The 19609-nt window shown below is 44.3% G+C and overlaps 2 protein-coding genes and 1 long non-coding RNA gene across 7 annotated transcripts in view; 1 reads left to right on the forward strand and 2 right to left on the reverse strand.

The window, feature by feature from the left end:
* LOC139706531 (uncharacterized) overlaps positions 1–3671 on the reverse strand; it is a 60790-nt gene extending 57119 nt beyond the window's left edge. For both annotated transcript variants that reach the window (XR_011708149.1, XR_011708148.1), the window contains exons 1-3: positions 3579–3671; positions 2812–2999; positions 855–957 (exon numbers count right to left, since the gene is read on the reverse strand). This is a non-coding gene — a long non-coding RNA (uncharacterized lncRNA). The remainder of the gene's footprint in view (positions 1–854; positions 958–2811; positions 3000–3578) is intronic.
* The window catches only part of Rpl34 (ribosomal protein L34), a 535705-nt gene that overhangs the window by 384753 nt on the left and 131343 nt on the right, over positions 1–19609 (reverse strand). The gene's annotated exons all lie outside the window — the stretch shown is intronic.
* The window catches only part of Lef1 (lymphoid enhancer binding factor 1), a 115294-nt gene continuing 103905 nt past the window's right edge, over positions 8221–19609 (forward strand). Inside the window, exons 1-3 of one of the 4 annotated variants that reach the window (XM_027935450.2) lie at positions 8221–9610; positions 11726–11792; positions 13151–13284. In XM_027935450.2, the coding sequence (XP_027791251.1) occupies positions 9398–9610; positions 11726–11792; positions 13151–13284 (414 nt within the window). In that variant the 5' untranslated portion in view covers positions 8221–9397. Of the gene's footprint in view, positions 9611–10838; positions 10871–11725; positions 11793–13150; positions 13285–19609 lie in introns of those variants that run through there. The other 3 variants (XM_027935449.3, XM_027935452.3, XM_027935451.3) reach the window with 3 other exon arrangements.

Below are 19609 nucleotides of genomic sequence, written 5' to 3' on the forward strand. Positions count from 1 at the left end.
AAAGCATAGATTGCTGGGGTCATGCAGGAACCCAGCAAGAGTAGAAGTTGGAGACTAGTTAGGAGACTACTGCAGGACTGCAAGGGAGAGCTTACAGTTGGAGAACTGCCATTTCAACGAGGTCTGACTCAGCCACTATGAAATTTTGTTCTTGTAGTGCAGAGTAAAACAATCTAAAAATTATCTAGAGAACTTGAAGAATAAAGACCAAATCTGTAGAATTCAAGCTTCAAAATACATTCAAGAGTCTGGAGATTTATCTCAACTGGCAGTCAAAAATTACTCTCTAACTTCACAGAATAGCAATTAATCTCTGTCCCTTGCTCTCTGCCAATTTAACCTAAGGGAAGTGGGCTTGAGATCTGTAATTGGCAGCGTGGGACTGTAGGACCTTTAAGTCCAATTCAGATAAGGCAAATTGGTTTTATTTTTGCCAAAGAAAAGTATTTAGTTGAGCCAGACAAAAATTTCTTAGCCTAAACTATTTGCATTGGCTCTCTCAACTTTCTGAATCCACTTCCCTAATGGTTCACTTTAAGTTTAAGCATAACCTTGCAAGGCAGAGTTAAGGAAAAACTAGAAACTGGCTGTGTTTTGGACAAGTGTATATATTAATAACTATAACTTCACCCCAAAAGTCTGTTTTACAGATAGAAGTGCTTTATAAAAGAAAGCATCCTCAAAGTCAAATGTTATGTAGGGCAAATTCCTCCTCCTCAAGAGGCAAATAAAGATTTAAAACAGTTATCCAATTTCAAATGAAAACAAATACAAATCAATCAGTAGGACCCCCAAAAGTCATGTCATGAGAAAAAAAGAGGTTCAATCCTGACCCTCCAGGTTGGCTTACTTACTTTGACGGAACTCACTGGAAAATTGTTCAACTCCACGCTTGGTGTGCCTGTGTTTTCTGGGCATTGGATGTACAGCCTGTCAGTCAGGGACTTTCCTGGAGCACTAAAATGTACAGATTACACACATCAAAGGCAAGCTGCAACCACTGTAGCTGAAATTTACACAAATCTGTGCTGCAAGTAACTGGATAAACAATGAGACTAATGACCTGGTTCTGCATTAATCTCCATATGGCTCAGTTGGTAGTGCTGTTGCCTTAAGGCAAGAAGGTTGTGGCTTTGGCTTCTAGCCTCAAACCAGGGATTAGGTGCTTGTCTAATACCGATACAGTTCAGGAAGCCATGAATACAATCAAGGCCATCCATGTTATGAGGTGTACTTTCCATGATTCAAGAAACACCTCCATTACCATATCCACGGAGAAAACATTTATAAAGATACGTAAATCCCTTAGCCATGACTCCCTATTTATAGAGTTATTTTCTTCAAAAGAGGCCCCAGATTTTTCTTTGTTTTTTTCAGGGTCTCTTCATTGCCCCTCCCCAAAGCAAAAGAGAGCCCTCAGTGCCTTAGTCCTATTTCTTTTTTGGCCAAGAATAAGTTTCAAAAAGGCTGCATCATAAAGAAAAGTGAAAAGAAGAACTGAAACTGACCAGTGAACTTGATCAGCACCCACTTTTTTTTTTGGTAGTGAAGACTGAACACAGGGGTACTTTAGCACTGATGTACATCCCCAGTACTTTTTAATTTTCAGATAGGGTCTTGCTAAGTTGCACAGGCTGGCCTCAAGCTTGTAATCCTCCTGCTTCAGTCTCTGTGATTCCAGGAATATGCCACCACACCAGGTATATCAGCATCTACTTCTAATCTGGGAATTTGGGGAAAGTTTTGTTAAAAATAGAAGGTACCTCCTAAGTGCCAACCAAAACTGCTGTGGTGTCCTTGCTACATGATTTGCAAAGGTTGGGTGCTGCTGCAAGTAGGGGACAGCAGGAGATGGGACATCTCAGGGGATTCTGCACCTAGGCAGCCTTAGGTCATGGCAAAAGGAGATAGGAACACTTGATACCAACACCCATCCCCCAAATTTATCAGTCTGTATACAGGTTATATTGAAAAGTTTGTACTGGAAGGCTGAGCCCAGGAAATGACTCCACTGGTAGAGTTACCTTAGGTTAGAAAGGATCACTTGTGAAGTACACTCCACTAACTACCCTGAGTACTACACCCATGTGTCACTTTACACTTAGCCCCAGTCATAATCTTGACTTCACTGTACACTTGAAAGTGCCTGTGCCTGGCATATCTAATCATATTCTATTCTAAAATATATATTCTGGTAGGATTGTCAGAGTCTCAAAAAAAAAAAAAAAATACCCTTTCAATCACCTCAGCATCCCAGCCCCAACTTTTCATTGCTATTCTTGGTAGTGTCTTATCCATCAATATATTATCTCTTTTCTAGGCCAACCCATTACTAAGGCTGTTTTCAGAGTTACTTTAAACTGTGTCAAATGCCTTACAGATATATATTCTTTTTTGTGTCGTTTTTCTTAATCCATTTATGAACTAAGAATTCATCATAAACAAGAATTAATACACATTCCCTTTATCTTTAGCATGTTTTGTCCCTCATTACACTCACTCTGGGAGCAACAAATGCTAAGGTGATTTTGGTGGTATTTGTAACACCAGTGCTGGTATGGAGCTGGTCACAGCAGTGGATGTGCAAGTGTGACACCATGCCCATTTGCTCATGTGGTAAGGGTTCCCAGAACTTCAGAAGTTTTTGGTTTTACAATTAACAGGTCCCCTTGAAAGGATCATTTTTGCTTCGTGGACTAATACCTTACATTTGTGCACAGGCTCACATGAATTATCTCACCAAACAGTACTTTATTATTGCACCCATTTTATTGAGAGGAAAGTGAATCTGTGAGAAGTTAAATGGCTTACCTTGGGTCAACCATGACATGAGGGGGAGTGGCAGAGCCCTCCTCCAACCCAGGATTTCTGACTCTGCATCCCACTATTTCAAAGCTGTCTCTTTATATTGATTACTTCCTGAACAACAGAACAATGCTCAAGTATGTTCCAAAAGGGACCATGCAGCTTTTTCACCATAAAGACAGAAACGTTTTTCCCTGTAGGAAACGATGTGGACAGTCCATCAACAAATCAAATCAGAGACCAACTGTGATAGAGAGTACTACCACTGATTTAAAAAGGCACTAACTTCGGTTTTCTAGATTCTAATTTCTGTGAAAGAAAACTATGCACAGTATCGTTTGGGGGAAAAAAAGTACTGTGCATAATGAACACGTGCACACGTGTAGTATCACCGTTCTCTCCGCAAATGTGGCTTGCAGAAGAAAAGTGTGAAGCATGCTGAAATAAGGCAATATTTACGGCTGAAGAAATTCGGCTTCACATAACGGTAATTATAAGAAATTTTCCCTAATAAAATTACTGCGAAGCAAAATCTGGAGAAACTAAGTGTTTCCCTATGTTCTCTTTATTTTATTCCATGTGCTCAAGAACGGTTGCGGGAAAGAGAAGAGACCAAAAGGGAGCAGAGAAAAAGAGCGCCATAGCGAGACAGCCTCTGCAGAGGGTTGGTTTTGCTTTAGAAACTGGAATGTGTCCAGGCTTGATTTTTATTTTCAATTCACATTTCAGATCCAGCTCCCCAAACTCTTTGATCTTTCTCCCTGTCTCCTTACCCGGAAGAGAACCCTTGGCCTTCTCAGCTGGGAGCTGGGAGCACACGTGGAAAGACTGGCTCGGATCCATATTCTTGCCAAATTTAGTCACACAAAGGGGCCTGCGAGGGAAAAAAGAAAGGATGAAAGCCGCAGCCGCCGCGACTTCAAAGGCCGCGCCGCCGCGCCGGGCCCTGCGCAGGCGCCGCCCTCCGCCGATATAAGACGCGGCTGGAGCGCGCGGGCGGCCTTTCTGCGCGCGTCCCCGGCCCGGGGGCGGATGGAGGGGGATGGAGGACCCTCTGCGGAGAGGGGCCCTAGGGGCGGGCTTCCGCCCCAGTCCTACCGCTGGCTTCCCAAGGCCAGTGCCCAGGCCAAGTTAAGGCTCCTGAGAAAAGTTTTCAGAAAGGAGGGAAAAGAATGTCACGTCCGGCCTACTAAACGAGGCCCGCAAATTTATTCCAATGCCCACCTCCATTGCGGGCATCCCCTGTCCAGAAGTGACGCCGAGCTCTGCGAGGGAGCTCGGGTTCCCGTAGCGGAGCCGTACCACGAGGGCGTGTGGCGAGGCTCTTTCTGGCTCGATCCCTTCTCCTGTGCCTGTCCCAGGTCCCCTCGTTACTGTCCTCAATCACCCCGGCTTGACTCCTCTCGCTCTGGGCAGCGTCGGGACCGAAGCTCTGGCCTCCGGTTGGCAAAGCCCACAGAGCGCAGGGTGTACTGTGGCCCTCCCTCGCGGGTGGCGGGAGGACCCGACCCGCTGGACGGCTGCTCCTCGGGCCTCTGCCCTGCGAGGCGGGGGCCGGGGCTCACCCGCACCACCTAGCTTGGGAGGAGCCAGCGGAGGGCGCGAGGGCTAGACAGACCCCGCTGGGCTCAAGCCCCGCGAGGCTGTGCGGAGCTGCAGACGCCAACGGGCGCCGGCCCCGCGGAAGCCCGGCGTCCGCAGTTGGCCGGATTTGGGAACGACATTTTCACGGTCCCACGAGTTCTCCGTTACCCTGGAGGGTAGGGGGTTGAGTCTGTTTGTCTTAGGAGGAGGCAAGAAGAGGCGGAAGAGCCCCGTGGGACACAAACTACCATTTCCCTCGCCCCCTTCTCTCCTTTTCCACGACGTCCGTTAAACTGAAGATGCCCACAGCTTTAGTCTCCTGGTGAAACTGGGGTGGCAAATCGAGGGAGTCACAGTTCCGCCCCCCAAAGTCACATTATTCGTTTTTCTAGTCCTGATCCCTTGCTTCTCTCTCGGCGAGCATCCTCTTCCGTAGGCCCCCGCCACCTCCTTCCTTTGGGATCCCACAAAAGTTGCCGCTGGGAGAGAGTCCAGGCCACACAAAGGGAAAACCCGGGGCCTGGGCGGGGGGTTAGTACCGAGGGGGCGGAGAGAGCTGTGAGGGGCACCGTGCTTTTCTCTGGTCCCTGTAATTAAGGACTCACTGGATTGTCGGTAGCTGACTTACTTGGCAGCAATGTCGCCTGGGGGGAGGGGTCTTCTGGGGTGGGTATGGGTCACTGTCCGGGATCCCCTGCCCCCTGAGCGGGGGTGGGGGTTGGGGTAGGGCTGGTCTTCGCTCCCCCCGGGGGCGGCGAGACCAGGCTCCGCTGCCCTCTAGCCTGGGTTCCGGCGCGGAATGGGCGCTTCACCCCTAAGCGCAACCCGGGCGAAGGCGCCCGGTGCAGAAGGAAGTGTTGATATAAAACAAATTCGCTCCCAAACTAAAACCAACCCAAGCCACCAGGAGGGGAAAAACCAACAGCTATCCTGCCAGCCCTAGCAATTGTTTCACGGTCGGAATTAAATCACATCAAAACGCCCCCTGAAACCCACATCCTGAAGGAGCGAACCTACAACAGCCAACCTCCAGTCGTTCGCTCGAGTTGTTCGCTCGAGTTCACACAACAACCTGCCTCTACATCCGAGGCAAGGGGGCGGCGGTGCTTCTCTTGCGCCGCACCCACCACATCCCGGACCTAGGATCCCACTCGCTGCACCCGAAGAGGCGGCTGTTTGTGTTAATAGTAACCCCCACTCCAATTAGAAGAGACTGCCTGGCTACCGGAATGCCTGTGCCAGGAGCTACACCGAACCTATGGGAAGGGAGGAACCTCTTCCCGGGATTACCGCGCCGCCCCCCACCCCCCACCCCCCGCTTTTTTCCTCAGGAGAGACAGACTTCACGTGGGAATGTCAGCCTCCTTTCCTGACAGCTTAAAAAAAGGGGGGGGGGCGCCTGATTTTTAATAAAGCCATTTTTAAGAACAGCCCATCAGAAAATCTGCAACAATGCTAGAGACAGTCAATACACGCACACCGTAACTTAACAGCCACGCAAACAGAGCCAGGCGCTAAGTGATTTCGTTAGAAACAATGTTTCCAAAGAAGAGGGTTACAGGAAAATCCCAAACGCAGCCACCTACCCTCAGCCCTTCTAGTAAACAATTCCCACTAGTTATTGTTCCAAAAATTCCCATCTTCTCTCGAGCTGCTAATCTCCAGGACACCTGGAGCTGAGCTCCAAATGATTCAGGGAGTCCGGATAATTAACATGAAGGAGAAAATGGGAATTCGAATTAGTTGCAACACTTAAACAGGGGGGATGTAGGAGTCGTCATTTAATCTCTCCTTGGCTTCCAGAAAATACCCTCTGGCCATTCTGCGTGCCGCCTCCCCCTCCGGAGTTTGATGAAAAGGAACGTCTACTCTGGCTGCTTTGATGAAACTGCATCTTCCAGTTCTTTTCCTATCAGTCAAATTGGCAGTTATAGGAGGAATTTTGACTTTGTTTTGCCATATTGATTTTACAAAAGGGGCTATAAATGTCTGACACAGCTACACATTCACATCTCTGGGACATTGATCCGCTCTGGTGCCTAACTTCAGTGGAAGTTACATAACATCCCAAAACCAAAAATTGGATATCTTCCCAAACTTATTATTACCTTACAAACACCATGTAGCAGAATATTATTTTTGTTTTTCTTGTCTAAGACATTGTCAGCTATTTAAAAGTAAAACTGTTTTACTTTTCTGACTGTGCCCAAAGGTACCAGGTAGAATCTACATGTGACCACTGGCCATCTTCTGTGGGACAACTGAACCCTTTAAATGGTAATTTTAAAAACTATTTTCCAGTTCATGCCCCCCTCAAAGTAGTGGTTATCAGGAAAGTTTTAGACGCTCATTTAAATCTCTGTTAAAAAATCTTTACTTATACAATGTCCAGTAGCCTACAATTTCACCCTTAGGAAAAGAAAAGTGATCTTTGTTTGATCGTTCATATATAGAAGAACTGAAGTCTGATTCTGTAGTGTTTTCCTTATTTTCAATTTCAGGGAGATGGAGATACATTTATTCCTGGCCCCTGTTTACTGTTCTGAGGTTTTAGAGATGGCAACTTCATTGGGTATAATAATTTTGCCTGGATTTTTAACTGGGGATTTGAGAGCCAAGGGACAAAATGTAATGTGTTTTCAAACTTCAGCTACACTTATACTGTAAATTTCACAAAGCATCTCCTTAAAAGTCCTGTCTTTGTACAAAATGCATCAAAGAGAGGGTGAAGACTTGGGGAATTTTTGAGGTTGGATTCGGATTTGCATCCTCAAGGATCCCTTTCAGCGCACCGTCCAGGGTGCCAGAGACTGCCCTGTCCTCCCTCCCTCTTCTGGCTCACTCTCCTAGGTTTTATTTCTTCTTCTTCTCCTTTACCTTCCTTTCTCCCTTCTTGCGCTGTCTTTTCATTCTCTAGGAGGTATCTACATACTGCTGCGTATATATCCGAACACCCTCCAGAGATCTGAGTTAACTCTCCCTGCATCCCATAGTGAAGACGCAAAGAAAGAGATACTGTTTAAAAGCGATAATTAAGATCCAGTCTTCAGTTCCTTCTTCGTCCCATTTTTCTCGGTAAGCGTGGAGATTTTATTTTCATTAGCGTGTGTTCCCTCATCCCTTGTCTCCAACGGGCATGTGTGATAGTATGTTTAGTAAAGCCTCAGCTCTCTTTTCTTTATTTTTCTTGCTGCTGTTCTCGCTTATTAGGTGAGCAATGTTAGTTATATTTTCCCCTTTTACTTCTCTCAGTCCCCAATTCCCGCCTCATCCCCTCTGTCAGAGCATCTATCAATGTGGTGTGGATCACAGCGGCGGCGGCTTTCTCTTTCATCTTTTCCCCCCGCCTGAGCCACGGAGGGAGAGTGGGAGGCGGAAAAGAGGTGGAGGAGAGAGACTGGCAGAGGACGAGGAGTGGGCGCGTGTGGGCAACATACCCAGATGAAGTTAAGCCATTCTAGCAGAGTTTTTTTTTTTTTTTGTCAATTTCACGCAGGGGGAAAAAGTGCCTCCCCGTGGGTTACAAACAGCGCCTGGTCCTTCCTTCCTTCAAGGAGTTGCCTGATCCTTCCCTCCAGTGGCGCGCGCGCGGACACACGCGCACACGCACACACACCCATACCCCCAAACTAGGACTCGTCCTACAGGCTCTGGGAAAAGCAATAGGGGGGGGGGGAAGCCCTCAATCACCACCTCCTTCTCGCCGTCTGCCCCCCCACCTCCACACACTCCAGCGGGCAGCCAAGGAGAGCGGGAGGCGGGGGAGGGGAGGGGGAGGAGAAGCGACGCATGTGGGTAGCTTTTCAGCGCCGCCGAGGCGCGGGAGGAGGAGAAGCGGTGGGGAGGTGCTGCGCTCACCTGCGGGGCAGGGCGCGGAGGAGGGACCCGGGCGGTGAGGTCTTGGGCCGAGGGGCCAGGACGCGCCCGGAGCCTCGCCAGCGATCACGCTCAGGGTTTACCCCTCCCGTCGGCCGGGCGAGACCGTGGGGCAAAGCAGCTCTTTGCTTTGACAGAGCGGAGGCGTGGAGAGCGGCGAGTGAGAGCCAGCAAGCCAGGCTGAGAAACTCGAGCTGGGAACAAAGAGGGATCGGGCTGTGTGTGTGTGTCGGCTCGAGCTCCGGGCAGAAGCATTTGGGCCCGAGGCTCCTGCTGTGACTCCCCAAGACCCCGCCGAGCCCTCTAAGGCCTTTTCCCAGCGCTCGCCGGCAAACTTTATTCTTGGCAAACTTCTGGTCTTTCTCTTCCCCTCCTCCTCCTCCTCCTCCACCTCCGCCTCCTCCTCCTCCCCCTCTTCCAGCAGATTAAATGCTCCGCAAGAAGGAAAACCGAAGCAAAAGGGAAGCAAATAAGAAGCTCTAAAACGGACATTTCCAGTTCGGTGGCTCTTTATTTTACTTTATCTTTTTACCCTTCAGGAAGTGGACTTTTCATTATCTTCTGATTCTCTTTAAACCTCCGCTGGGGCAAACGGAGCCATTTGGCCCAGCTCGCTTCTCCTTCATCGGAAAACAAACTACTAAATCGGCATCCGAGGAATCTACGGTGGGGAGGTTTGCGCGGAGCAGCGCCGCCGGACTCTCTGTTCTCTGGGGTGTGCTGACCCCTCCAGAACCGGTGTCTTCCGCGCACACAGGCCGGCGGGGAGCGTGGGGTGGCCCGCCGGGCCAGGGCAGGCTAGCCCAGCGCGCGCGGAGCCGCGCAGACGCCCCCAGAGGCGCCAGCTGCGGCTGCCCTCGCAGTCCCGTGCCCTTCGGCCTCAGAGGCGGGCGCCGGCGTCTATCTCTGCGAAGCGGGAAAGCGCGGGAGGCCGCCAGAGCTTGGGCGCCGCCGCAGCTGCTCCGGCTGCCGGCCGGCGGCCCCGCGCTCGCCTGCCTCGCTTCCGCCCGCAGTCCTCCCTCACGCATCCAGCTCTCCTTTCCCTCCCCCCACCCTTGCATTGACCCCCCTCTCTTTCCTGCTGTCGCCGCGGGTGCTCCCACAGCGGAGCGGAGATTACAGATTCGTCGGGATGCCCCAACTCTCTGGGGGAGGCGGCGGCGGCGGGGGGGACCCGGAACTCTGCGCCACGGACGAGATGATCCCTTTCAAGGACGAGGGCGATCCCCAGAAGGAGAAGATCTTCGCTGAGATCAGTCACCCCGAAGAGGAAGGCGACTTAGCCGACATCAAGTCCTCCTTGGTTAACGAGTCCGAAATCATCCCCGCCAGCAACGGACACGAGGTGAGCGGGCCGCTGCCCCAAGTTCCCGAGAGGCGTGGTGGGTCTCGGAGAAGCGCAGAGAGGGAGGGAGCCAAGGCGCCGGCAGTCCCTGGTGACTGCTCCGGAGTAGTTCCCTTGTCTGTAGGGGCGTTGGGGAAGGGCTGGATCCCTGGTTGATATTTTCGGTGGGTGTGCGGGATCGGAGGTGGAGGGATGTGCAGGGAAACTTATTCCCAGTCATCAGTTTAGGGGTTCGGTGGCCAAGCGGTTGGTTTACAGGCAGGAAATGTTTCCTTTAACCCATAACGTTTCGCCTTCGGACTTTTTGGTGGAGTGAGGAGTGCAATGAATTAAAGCGAGGTCTGAACAGTACTACTGGGAAATCATCCGTAGGACGGAAAACAAAGTACACCCGCTATCTTTCTCGGTACATGTCTGCAAAAGTGCGTTAAACCACCAAAGGCTTAGACGAGCCGAGCCAGAGGCGGGAGGAAGGAGAGGCGGGCGTGGGCCGGGGGCAGGCGGGGCGGTCCCAACCGCCGTGGAGCAGGGCCCGCGCAAAGCCGGCCCGTGGAGTGGGCGCGCGCCGGCTCTGCGGGGGTGGTGCGGGGCCAAGTCCCTGCAGCCACTGGAGCCCCAGCGCAGGCTGCACAAAGCTGTGGGCGCGCTGAGCCCAGCCGCCCCAAGAGGACAGATTCCGCTCGACTGCCTGCACCCCTTCACTTAAAAAATACAAAACTTTATTTGGGGTTAGTTGGGGCCTACATCAGGCCTTCAATCTATGCAGAAGAAAGGCGAGCCCTAGTAGAGAAGCGGCGGAAATCGGGCACCGGTTAGGGAGGGTGGAAAGCGCTTTATCAGATCTCCTGGCCAGCTGCAGGCGATAGCGCTGGTAACCCGAGTAGGGTAAATAGAGACACGTGGGTGCCGGCGAGAGAAAGCCACAGCGGGACTGCGCGGGAGGGCTATTTCGGGCTGCGCCCAGAGGCTCAGATGAGGTGGGGGGATGGACCCTGATACTCGACACTCCACTGGCCACCCTCATTCAACAACTGGGAAATCCTCCGGAGGAAATCCGGTCGAAAAGTCCTGACACCCAAATGATTTCACCAACGTTTTTCCCCTTCAGAGAAACTTGGAGGGTATACCCTTTTTCCTTAAATGGCATTACTTCTGCCCCCAAAAAGAAAGCGCGTGGTTTTGGGGGCGGGGACATTATGGGTTTTAAACAACACGTTTTAAGAACACCTCAGAGTTACCTTGTCTATCCCAATGGCAGGGGTGAGTATGCATTTTGTAAGGCTGGGGGCTGGGTTCCGAGGAGAAAGGAAGGGTGTTCTTTATCCGTCTGGTCTGGGGAGAAGGACACTGTGTTGGAAACAGACAACCCCAGGTGTTAGGGCTCTGTTAATCTTGTCGCGGCGGTAAGTTGGTGAACCGACCCAAGAAAGATGGTGATGGGGTAATACCACTGATTTGCACGTGGTTGAGCCAAGGTGGATGGTGGTTTCCAAAACTGATATTAACTGGGCTACCTTTTAGATGTCTATAACCCGACTCTCAATTTTTCCTCTCTTTAACCACAGATCAGTTCTACTTTTTTCTTGCAAGCCTGCAGTCAGCCAGCCATAGTAGGTCTTAAGCCATAGTGGAACTCCAGCTCTTAGGGCTATTTCCTTAAGACCCCATTGGAGTGGTTGACTTGTTCATATTAAAAATGCCATTTTCAGTTGCAAAATGATATTTCAGCCTGCTTTAATCAGCTCTAATTGAAATGAACAGTGGTTGAAGAGGCTATCAAAACTATCAACGCCATTAACTCCGACTCCTCTCCTATTAGGCATACAGGAACCTTGACAGATTTTAATAAACAGCAGTCAGAACAGCTTGTGAGTTGGTCCCAAATTTACTATATTTTTGTTCTTTTTACTTTTTGGTCCCGAGAAGATAATAATCTCTCAAAAATACATGTTGGAAAGAAAAAGACTCCCTAGTACCCAACTCTAGCTTATCCTTAGATTAATAAAACAGGTAGATTGAATTGCACCTAAACCTCTTTCTTTGAGTTTCCATTGGACACACTATCACAAACTCTAAGGTGATTTTCTTTCTTTTGGGGATGGGGATTGCTATTAGGTGGCCAGACAAGCACAGACCTCTCAGGAGTCCTACCACGACAAGGCCAGAGAACACCCTGATGATGGTAAGACTGAATTCTACTTCCTCCAGCTTTATCATAGAACCTGTGGTTTGTGTATATAAGTTTGTTTTGCTGCTTTTGCATTTAGGAGACCAGGACCAGGTGTGATAAGATTATTAATGCCCACTATCATAACAAAATAGGAAAGAAAACCCAGGAAACTTACTGGTTATCTCTAATGTGTATTACATCATTTAAGAACTATCTTTGAATGAGTTATGGACCTTCGGATTTCAACTAGCTTCCAGATTCTTGAAAAAGGAGGAGGGTTTATAATAGATTTTTCTTTTAAACAAAAATAGTTCTGAATGGATTTTTGCTTGCGAAATTGCTGTTTCTAGTTTGTTACAGTGAGAAGGCAGGCAGGGAATGAACAGTGAACATGACTCAGTAAAACAGAATCTAGCTTTTAAAATATAAAACTTACAGCTAGGGACTATGCAGATAGGATAGACTTTCTCTCCATTTCTGATTCTTGTTAAAAGATATATATATATATATATATATATATATATATATATATATATATGCACATAATTTTAAATTTAAGGACAGCTCCTGTGACTTGGAAAGGAATAAGATAACAGGTAGGGTTTACTTGTTGCCCAGTCTGCATTTTAATTACTTAAGTCCTTTAATTACTTAACAATTGGCCTGATCAGAATGGAATCTAAAATATATACTGTATTTTAACCTGGAGAAGAAGGGTTGAGAATTACATATTAGGGTTCTTCTCAGTGACAAATAGTTGTACAAATTGAAAGGAAGAAATCTGTAAATTGAACACACAGATTTCTTTGGTAGAATGATGTAAGTGTAACACATAAAATTAAGCCTTCCAGAGTTACTCCTTTCATCGCTCAAATACTAGATACAACTCTCTTCCTCAGCAAAAATCTAGAAATTTTCTAGAAATCTAGAAGCATAGATAGAATTTTCTTAAAAGAAAAAGGATAACTTCAAGTGTATCAATATATACATGTATATACACAGATAGTCTAATACATCACAGTTTCAGGTTTGTGTGTTTTCCTTCATGTTTCTGTATTTCTTAGGCTAGTTTGTTAGTATTAGAACAAATTAAGTTAGATGGATAACACTTATTATTATAAAAACATCAGTCAGTTGTGGAAGTAAATTGAAACATATGTTTTTTAAACATCTGGTTTGCTGCTAACTCATTTAAGAGAATAAATACTGTCAATCTAAAATAGAGCATAATAATCCAGTTATAGTATTTTATAAACAAATCTTTTATGGAAAGTCTGATTTGCCTTAGAACTGTTAGATTTTCTGATGAAAAATATTGTGCTATAAAAAGGGAGTCAATACATCATTGATTGTTCTTTGGATTCTCTCAGGAAAGCATCCAGATGGAGGCCTCTACAACAAGGGACCCTCCTACTCTAGTTATTCTGGCTACATAATGATGCCAAATATGAATAACGACCCATACATGTCAAATGGATCCCTTTCTCCACCCATCCCGAGAACAGTGAGTAACATGCTGATGTTGCAAATTATTTTCTGAAGTGCAAATTAATTGGTATTTTGGCAGAATGTTTATTTTTTCAAACACATTGCAAATGCTTTCATTATATATGACCAGTCATTGCTCAATAAGAGCTGTTACAGGGACTGGCTGCCTTAAAATAGTGCCATGTTTGATGTCTTGCATTTGGAATTTTAGCTTTTGGCTTATTGGTTTGAGATTAATAACATATCACATGTTACAAAATCAAATGAAGTTAAACCAACAAATCTACTATTTTATAATTATTGTGCTTTCTGTGCCGAGGACAGGAAAATTTGATTCAGTGTTTTGAGTTAGCCAAGGACCGAAAAGCTGTTGATGCTCTTAAGATATCTAGAATCAGAATGGTTTAGGCTCATTTGGAGCTGGACATTCACATTGCTTCTTTGACTTTTAAAAGTGCCTTATTATATTAACTATTAGTTTTAATATATTTTGTGAATGGCTGATAATCTATTTTTACCTTATTGTCAATTGTTGAGGAAGTATCATTTGAAGATTACCTAATGAAAGTTCTTCTTCTGTCTTGTGGTTAACTTTTGAAGTTCTAAAAATGCATTGGCATTATAACTGCATTATGCAAATGCATAATGTTATGAACAATTTCATGCTTGGTACTGAATGATATTTATCTTTTCTTGCAAAGTGGAAGTCTCATTTGTGTAATGAGAAAATATCTAAGTAGTAACTTATATAGTATGTGAACATGATGTGTGTTGTGGGCATGGACTATTAAGTGATCCATCAATATATAAACTTTCTTTCCAGTCCTACTATCCCTCCACTACCCAACCTCTAATGAAAGACACTTAATGTATATGGCTTAGGGTTTCAGTCTCACTGTCTCTCCTGATATCCAGATCTACATTGAAAATGGAGCCTGAGATCTTTCCCATTGGTTCTACAAACTGAAAAAAATCAGCCACAAACATCTGGGAAAACTGATGGCATTAATGCCTCAGTAGACAGAATCAGAGAATGAGAAGGTTCACCAAAGTAGCTGAGGGAAATGGCTGGTAGTCAACTGTTAACACCATGCGTAGTGATTGTCTTCATTGTCTGTAGCCCTCAATGTAAACTGAAAGGTATATGAAATATAATCACTTTGTATGGGCACTGCAAAAATATCACAAGGAATATTTTATCTCTTGGAATAAGATTTTTCTAATTTTAATACTGCAGCTAAAATGGAGATTTTGGGGATGTAATCTTGGCGATTTTGGGATGGTTGCCATAGGAAAAAGCTGTTTTGTATTTTATTTTAAAAGGCTTTTCAAATATTTAATGTCTGTGTAGTACATAGGAATTTTCTACCTAAAAATGAATGAATTAATAAAAAATATAGTTTACCGCTTAGAGACTGCCCCAAATAAATGCTTCTGAGTTTCAGAAAGTTGTAGAAGTTTATATCTGTTGGACTAGATGTGCAAATATATCAGATATTTATTTTATAGTTGCACACACTTTTTGTTTTGGAGGGGTAGAAAGGAAACAAAATATGTCTTAGATAACAAATTATTGAATATTTCTGTTGTTAAAGACTTTTTAGAACAAATAATGTTTCCAAATCAAATTATAGTCTTGATAATAATGGAAAATAGCCACTGAATTTTATCTGTGCACACAGTACATATTTTGAAATGTATTCCTTAGACCAGCTGCTTCTCCTTTCAAGCAATAATTTTTGAAAAGTCAGTATAATAAATACTTATTGGTCTTTGTAAACAGTCCCTAAGAATATTGTATGTTAAGCATCTCTTCCTCTTTAATCGAGAATTCTGCCTTACGTCTCTGCAGACTTTTCTCCTGATCCTCCAGAGTACTCATCATTTTAAAATTTTGATAGAATGGAAGGCATTTTTTTTGTTAGTGTATATATTAAAATTTTAAGATCTGTGAATCAGTCATTCATTGCTTTGGAAAGATGTGTGGCCAAAATAAATGGCTATAGATACAGGGTAGAGAAACAGAGTATGATGAAGAAAGGCTTATCTTACCCTGTTACCTCATGCTTTGCTTAATCTGTTACATATTAGAATGTATTTTTTAGGCGTATTTTCTTGAGATATTTTGTAGTTTGCCCACTTCCAGAGCTTTTCAGTTTAAACCACAGACTAAATTGATTTTTATCTATTTTTCAGAGTACAATGAAAGTTATAATTGTCGGTCCCTAATACCTAACAGCTGTTTTTAATGTGTCTGAGATCAGGAACACTTTAACGGGAAGGTAGCCTCTCTTCTTTACCCCCAACCACACTCTGCCTTCTTGGTCTTTAATTCTGTCCCTATCAAGACTTGAGTGTATCACTGACATCCACAATGACAGACTTACATGGAGAGTGTGAGGAATGGAGTGACCATTTGTGTTTGGACTTAGGGTGGGAGCATCTCTGTGACTTGAATTTGCATTACAAACAGCTGCTTGTTTACTGCTTCTGCTCCCTGGACTTGTTCAGACTGGAGTTAACATCTGGGGGTGGGGGAGGGACCAGACCACCCCTTCTCTGCATAGTCTTGTGTTTGTATATAACTAGGTAATCCTGAGAATTCCAGCTATGACCAACTAGCACATACAGAAATGTTTCTGCTGGAATCTCATTGTAACAATTCTATCTGCTTTTGCACTTTTTCAGACAAACACTGGCATAAGCATGCTCACACAGGGACCTACGTACTGCATTATCTTTTCAGGAGAACTGTCTTCACCCATTCAGCTTTTATCCTTTTGAGGGGAAGTTTTAATTGGCAGATTACCTCTTTCTAGACTTGGAATTCTTATGGATATGATCATCTGCATAAGAAATCTTATGAATGGGTCTCTGTGGAATTTTAAATAAGAATTCTTCATTCAGCTAAACTGAGCCTAAGAAAGCACCTATGACAACACATTTGGTGTCATTGTGAGCTCCAAGGCACAGTAAACTTTGACTTAAGTTGGTTATCTGCAGAGAAGGATGATGCAAAGGCCTATTAAATATTTCATAGTGAGGAACCTGGAAGGTTTATTAAAAGCATACTCCCAAACCTTTTTTTCCTCTGAACCTTATTTATGAAAAATCCCTGTAGGCCAGTGGTAAAGTATTAAAAGAAAAAAATAATACGTCTTTATATCCCCAAGGTTGGTCCTGGCAGTTGTGTGCCTGAACACCTTGTGAGCTTGCCTGGCTTTAATGTAGCAAAAGTTCCCATTGGTTTAATGTCCTATGGGTGTTCATCTTGGGTGTCTGACTTCCATTTGTCCCTTAGCAGCCAGATGGTTAACACCTTAGAAGAAAAACCTCATGTTTCTCTCATGCTCAGGAGGGAATGCAGGAAGCTGAGCCCCCTTGCTGCTGAGTCTCCTCAGACCACAGCAGCCACCTGGTCAGTGTGGTGCTGAGAACTTTCATTGTTTCTGGTTCTCTGTGATCCTTAAGAGTGAATTTTTATGTGGGAAAGGGAGATATTTGTGTTCTCATTTCAGAATTTTTTTTTAAGTTGGGGTTGCTATGAAAATGCTGTAGGAATTTGTTTTTGATTACTTAAGAATAGCTCAGTTACATTGTATGCCTTTTTTAAAAAAATTATTTTTTAGTTGTAGTTGGACACAATACCTTTGTTTTATTTATTTATTTTTATGTGGTGCTAAGGATCGAACCCAGGGCCTCAAACGTGCTAGGCGGGCGCTCTACCTCTGAGCCACAACCCCAGCCCTACATCATGTGCCTTTTACCATAGGGAATCAACAGTTTGATTTCTGGTTGACAGAACCATACATATTATAACTGTCTTACCCCCACATGTTTGTATTTACATACAAGTAGATGAAATTTGATTTTTTCATTGTTCACATCCAGAATTAAGGACTTGACTAATCGCTAAGTTTCTGAGTGGCACTGCTTATCACTGTTACATAGCTTTTGAAATGAAAAACTTAAGGAGAGAGACTGGCTTATCTCTTGCAGGATTTTTAAAAGGCTCTCTTCATTTTACTGCAAGAAACTACTTAATTTGACTTACTGATAAATCATAATTTCTCTCAGCTGTTTAATTTTTGAAGCTAAGTATATTGAGTTTTCCCCTTTACCTCAGATGTAGGGTAAGTTTTATAAAGTATATTCTAGGTCACTTTTATGAATGTCAGGAGAATGTGGGGAAAATGCCCCAGACCTCCAACTCTTCTGTTTGATCCCTTCTTAATTGCACTGTTGTGAAGTTGGGAAAGGATCATAGTCAGAAGAATTGGCAGCTCTTGCCATCCCTCCATCAGATATCTTAAATATACTAACAGTTTGCTTGTTCAGGTATCCCAGAGAGTCATACACATGACTCAGGAGCTACTGTTGCAATTATAGGACTGATCTTTACTCAGATATGTGTTTTGAAATGACCCTTGTAGTTTCTTGTTCATTCATAAAGACATGAGAACAATACAAGATATTTAGTAACTTTACTAAAAACAAAACTTTGAGCCAACCTGTTAAAATTCCTGCTTCTGAAGTAGTGGGCTGGGCCCCCATACAGGGCTCTCATCAACCCCATTGTTCTGACTCAGTCTACCCTATGGACCAAACCTCTTGTGTAATTTGATAAGAGATAGGACTTTACAGGTGTGTCTGTCTGGACTTGAACTTGAGACTCACAGGTGCTTTCCCCAATGTTTACTGGGTTGAATGTTTTAAAACCAATTTTGTTTGTTCTTTAGGCAGAACCATTTTGGATTTTATGTGACTAAAGGTTTTTTGAGCAAAAAAATGACTCCATCCTCCTTTTAACTTTTTTTGATCCTCATTTGTTTGTCATAGATATGATTGGACTTTTACAAAACTGGTTTCCCTTTGATTTTGGAGAAAGAACTGAAGTTTAAAGATAAAATGTGCAGTGTTATTTATGGCCAGTCAAAATTTTTTACAGGTAAAAGTAGAGCTGAACATATCAGAGACACTACTGTCATGAAGGTTGTTTTTACAAGGGAATGTTCATTTACAACTTGTCCACTTTGGAGCCATCGCTTTAATGCAAAGTTGAGTGCCAAGCTGAATTATATATAATCCTGTATGGAACTGGGTGACAGTGCTAAGCTGAGCTAGTTTGCAGGACTAATATTGTAGTAATCATGAGACTTAGGACTGCTTCTTGCTTTCCTGACAGTCCTCACTCATTTAGAAAAGGCAGTCATTGGAGTTTCTTTAAATCATTTAAAAAATGCATTTGGAGTCTGAGGCAGGAGGATTACTTGAGCCTAGAAGTTTAAGGCCAGCCTAGGCAACATAGCAAGATCCTATCTCTCAAAACAAAATGAGATCCCTTCTCTTTTTAAAGTTCATATTTAGTTTTTAAATATTAAATTGTGATTTTATGAAGTCACAGTCTGGGATCTATAGACTCTGCTATAAGCTGTGAAATCATTTTAAGGATATAAATGAGTTCCAATGTCGATCCTGGCAAAAATTTGGAGGCCCAAAGCCTGATACTGACTTAGAGACCAATGACAAAGACTTGGGTAGTAAAGAGGGAAGAGTTGAACAGAGGGCTGCTTGGGGAATAGGGATTGTTGACTCAAAAATTCTGATAATTTAGTTGGGACTATTTACAGACTATTTTCAGAGGCTGTGAAGAGGATTATAAAATCTCTGCACAGGAGTACGTTTATACACAATACCAACTCTGGCTAAACCTCTAAATCTGCTGAAATTATCCATTTGTACAGATAGACCACTTATAAAGTTCACTGGGGAGATGGAACTCACATGCCTTCTATCTGTGTGGAGAAATTGCAAGGGCAGTATAGAGCAAGGAAGAGTTTTGGTTGTTTCTCCGGTTTCCCAGTTTGTGGGAGGAAGCAAAGACATTGCTTCACAGAAGGTCTAGAAATTTTTGCAGCTAACTGGGAGCAGTAGAGCCTTTAAAAAACTGAATTTCTGATTATTGTTCTACCCATACTCACAAATAATCCTATATGGAACTGGATGACAGTTTTGGATGATTGAATTTTGATCTAAATAGTGATTTGTTACTGTGGTGATGTTATGTTCCCTTTATTAAAATGTTTGCTGTCACTCAACAGAGAAATTGAAATGAAGGGGTATATGTAGGGAGGCTCTGTAATATAAATAGGGATGGCTTTGGAATAGGTTCATTTTTCTTTTATTATTATAAGCTTCTGAATCAGTCATCAAAACAAGAATTTAATATCTGACATACTAAGACATTTTTATAATTCCTTTAATTTTTTTATAATCCTGAAAACTTTGTAATTATAGCTATCCAGCTATTGATGATAGGTGATCGTCCCTGATGAGTTATG

This window comes from Marmota flaviventris, chromosome 7 (genome assembly GCF_047511675.1).
Source record: "Marmota flaviventris isolate mMarFla1 chromosome 7, mMarFla1.hap1, whole genome shotgun sequence".
In the NCBI taxonomy this organism is placed as follows: Eukaryota; Metazoa; Chordata; class Mammalia; order Rodentia; family Sciuridae; genus Marmota; species Marmota flaviventris.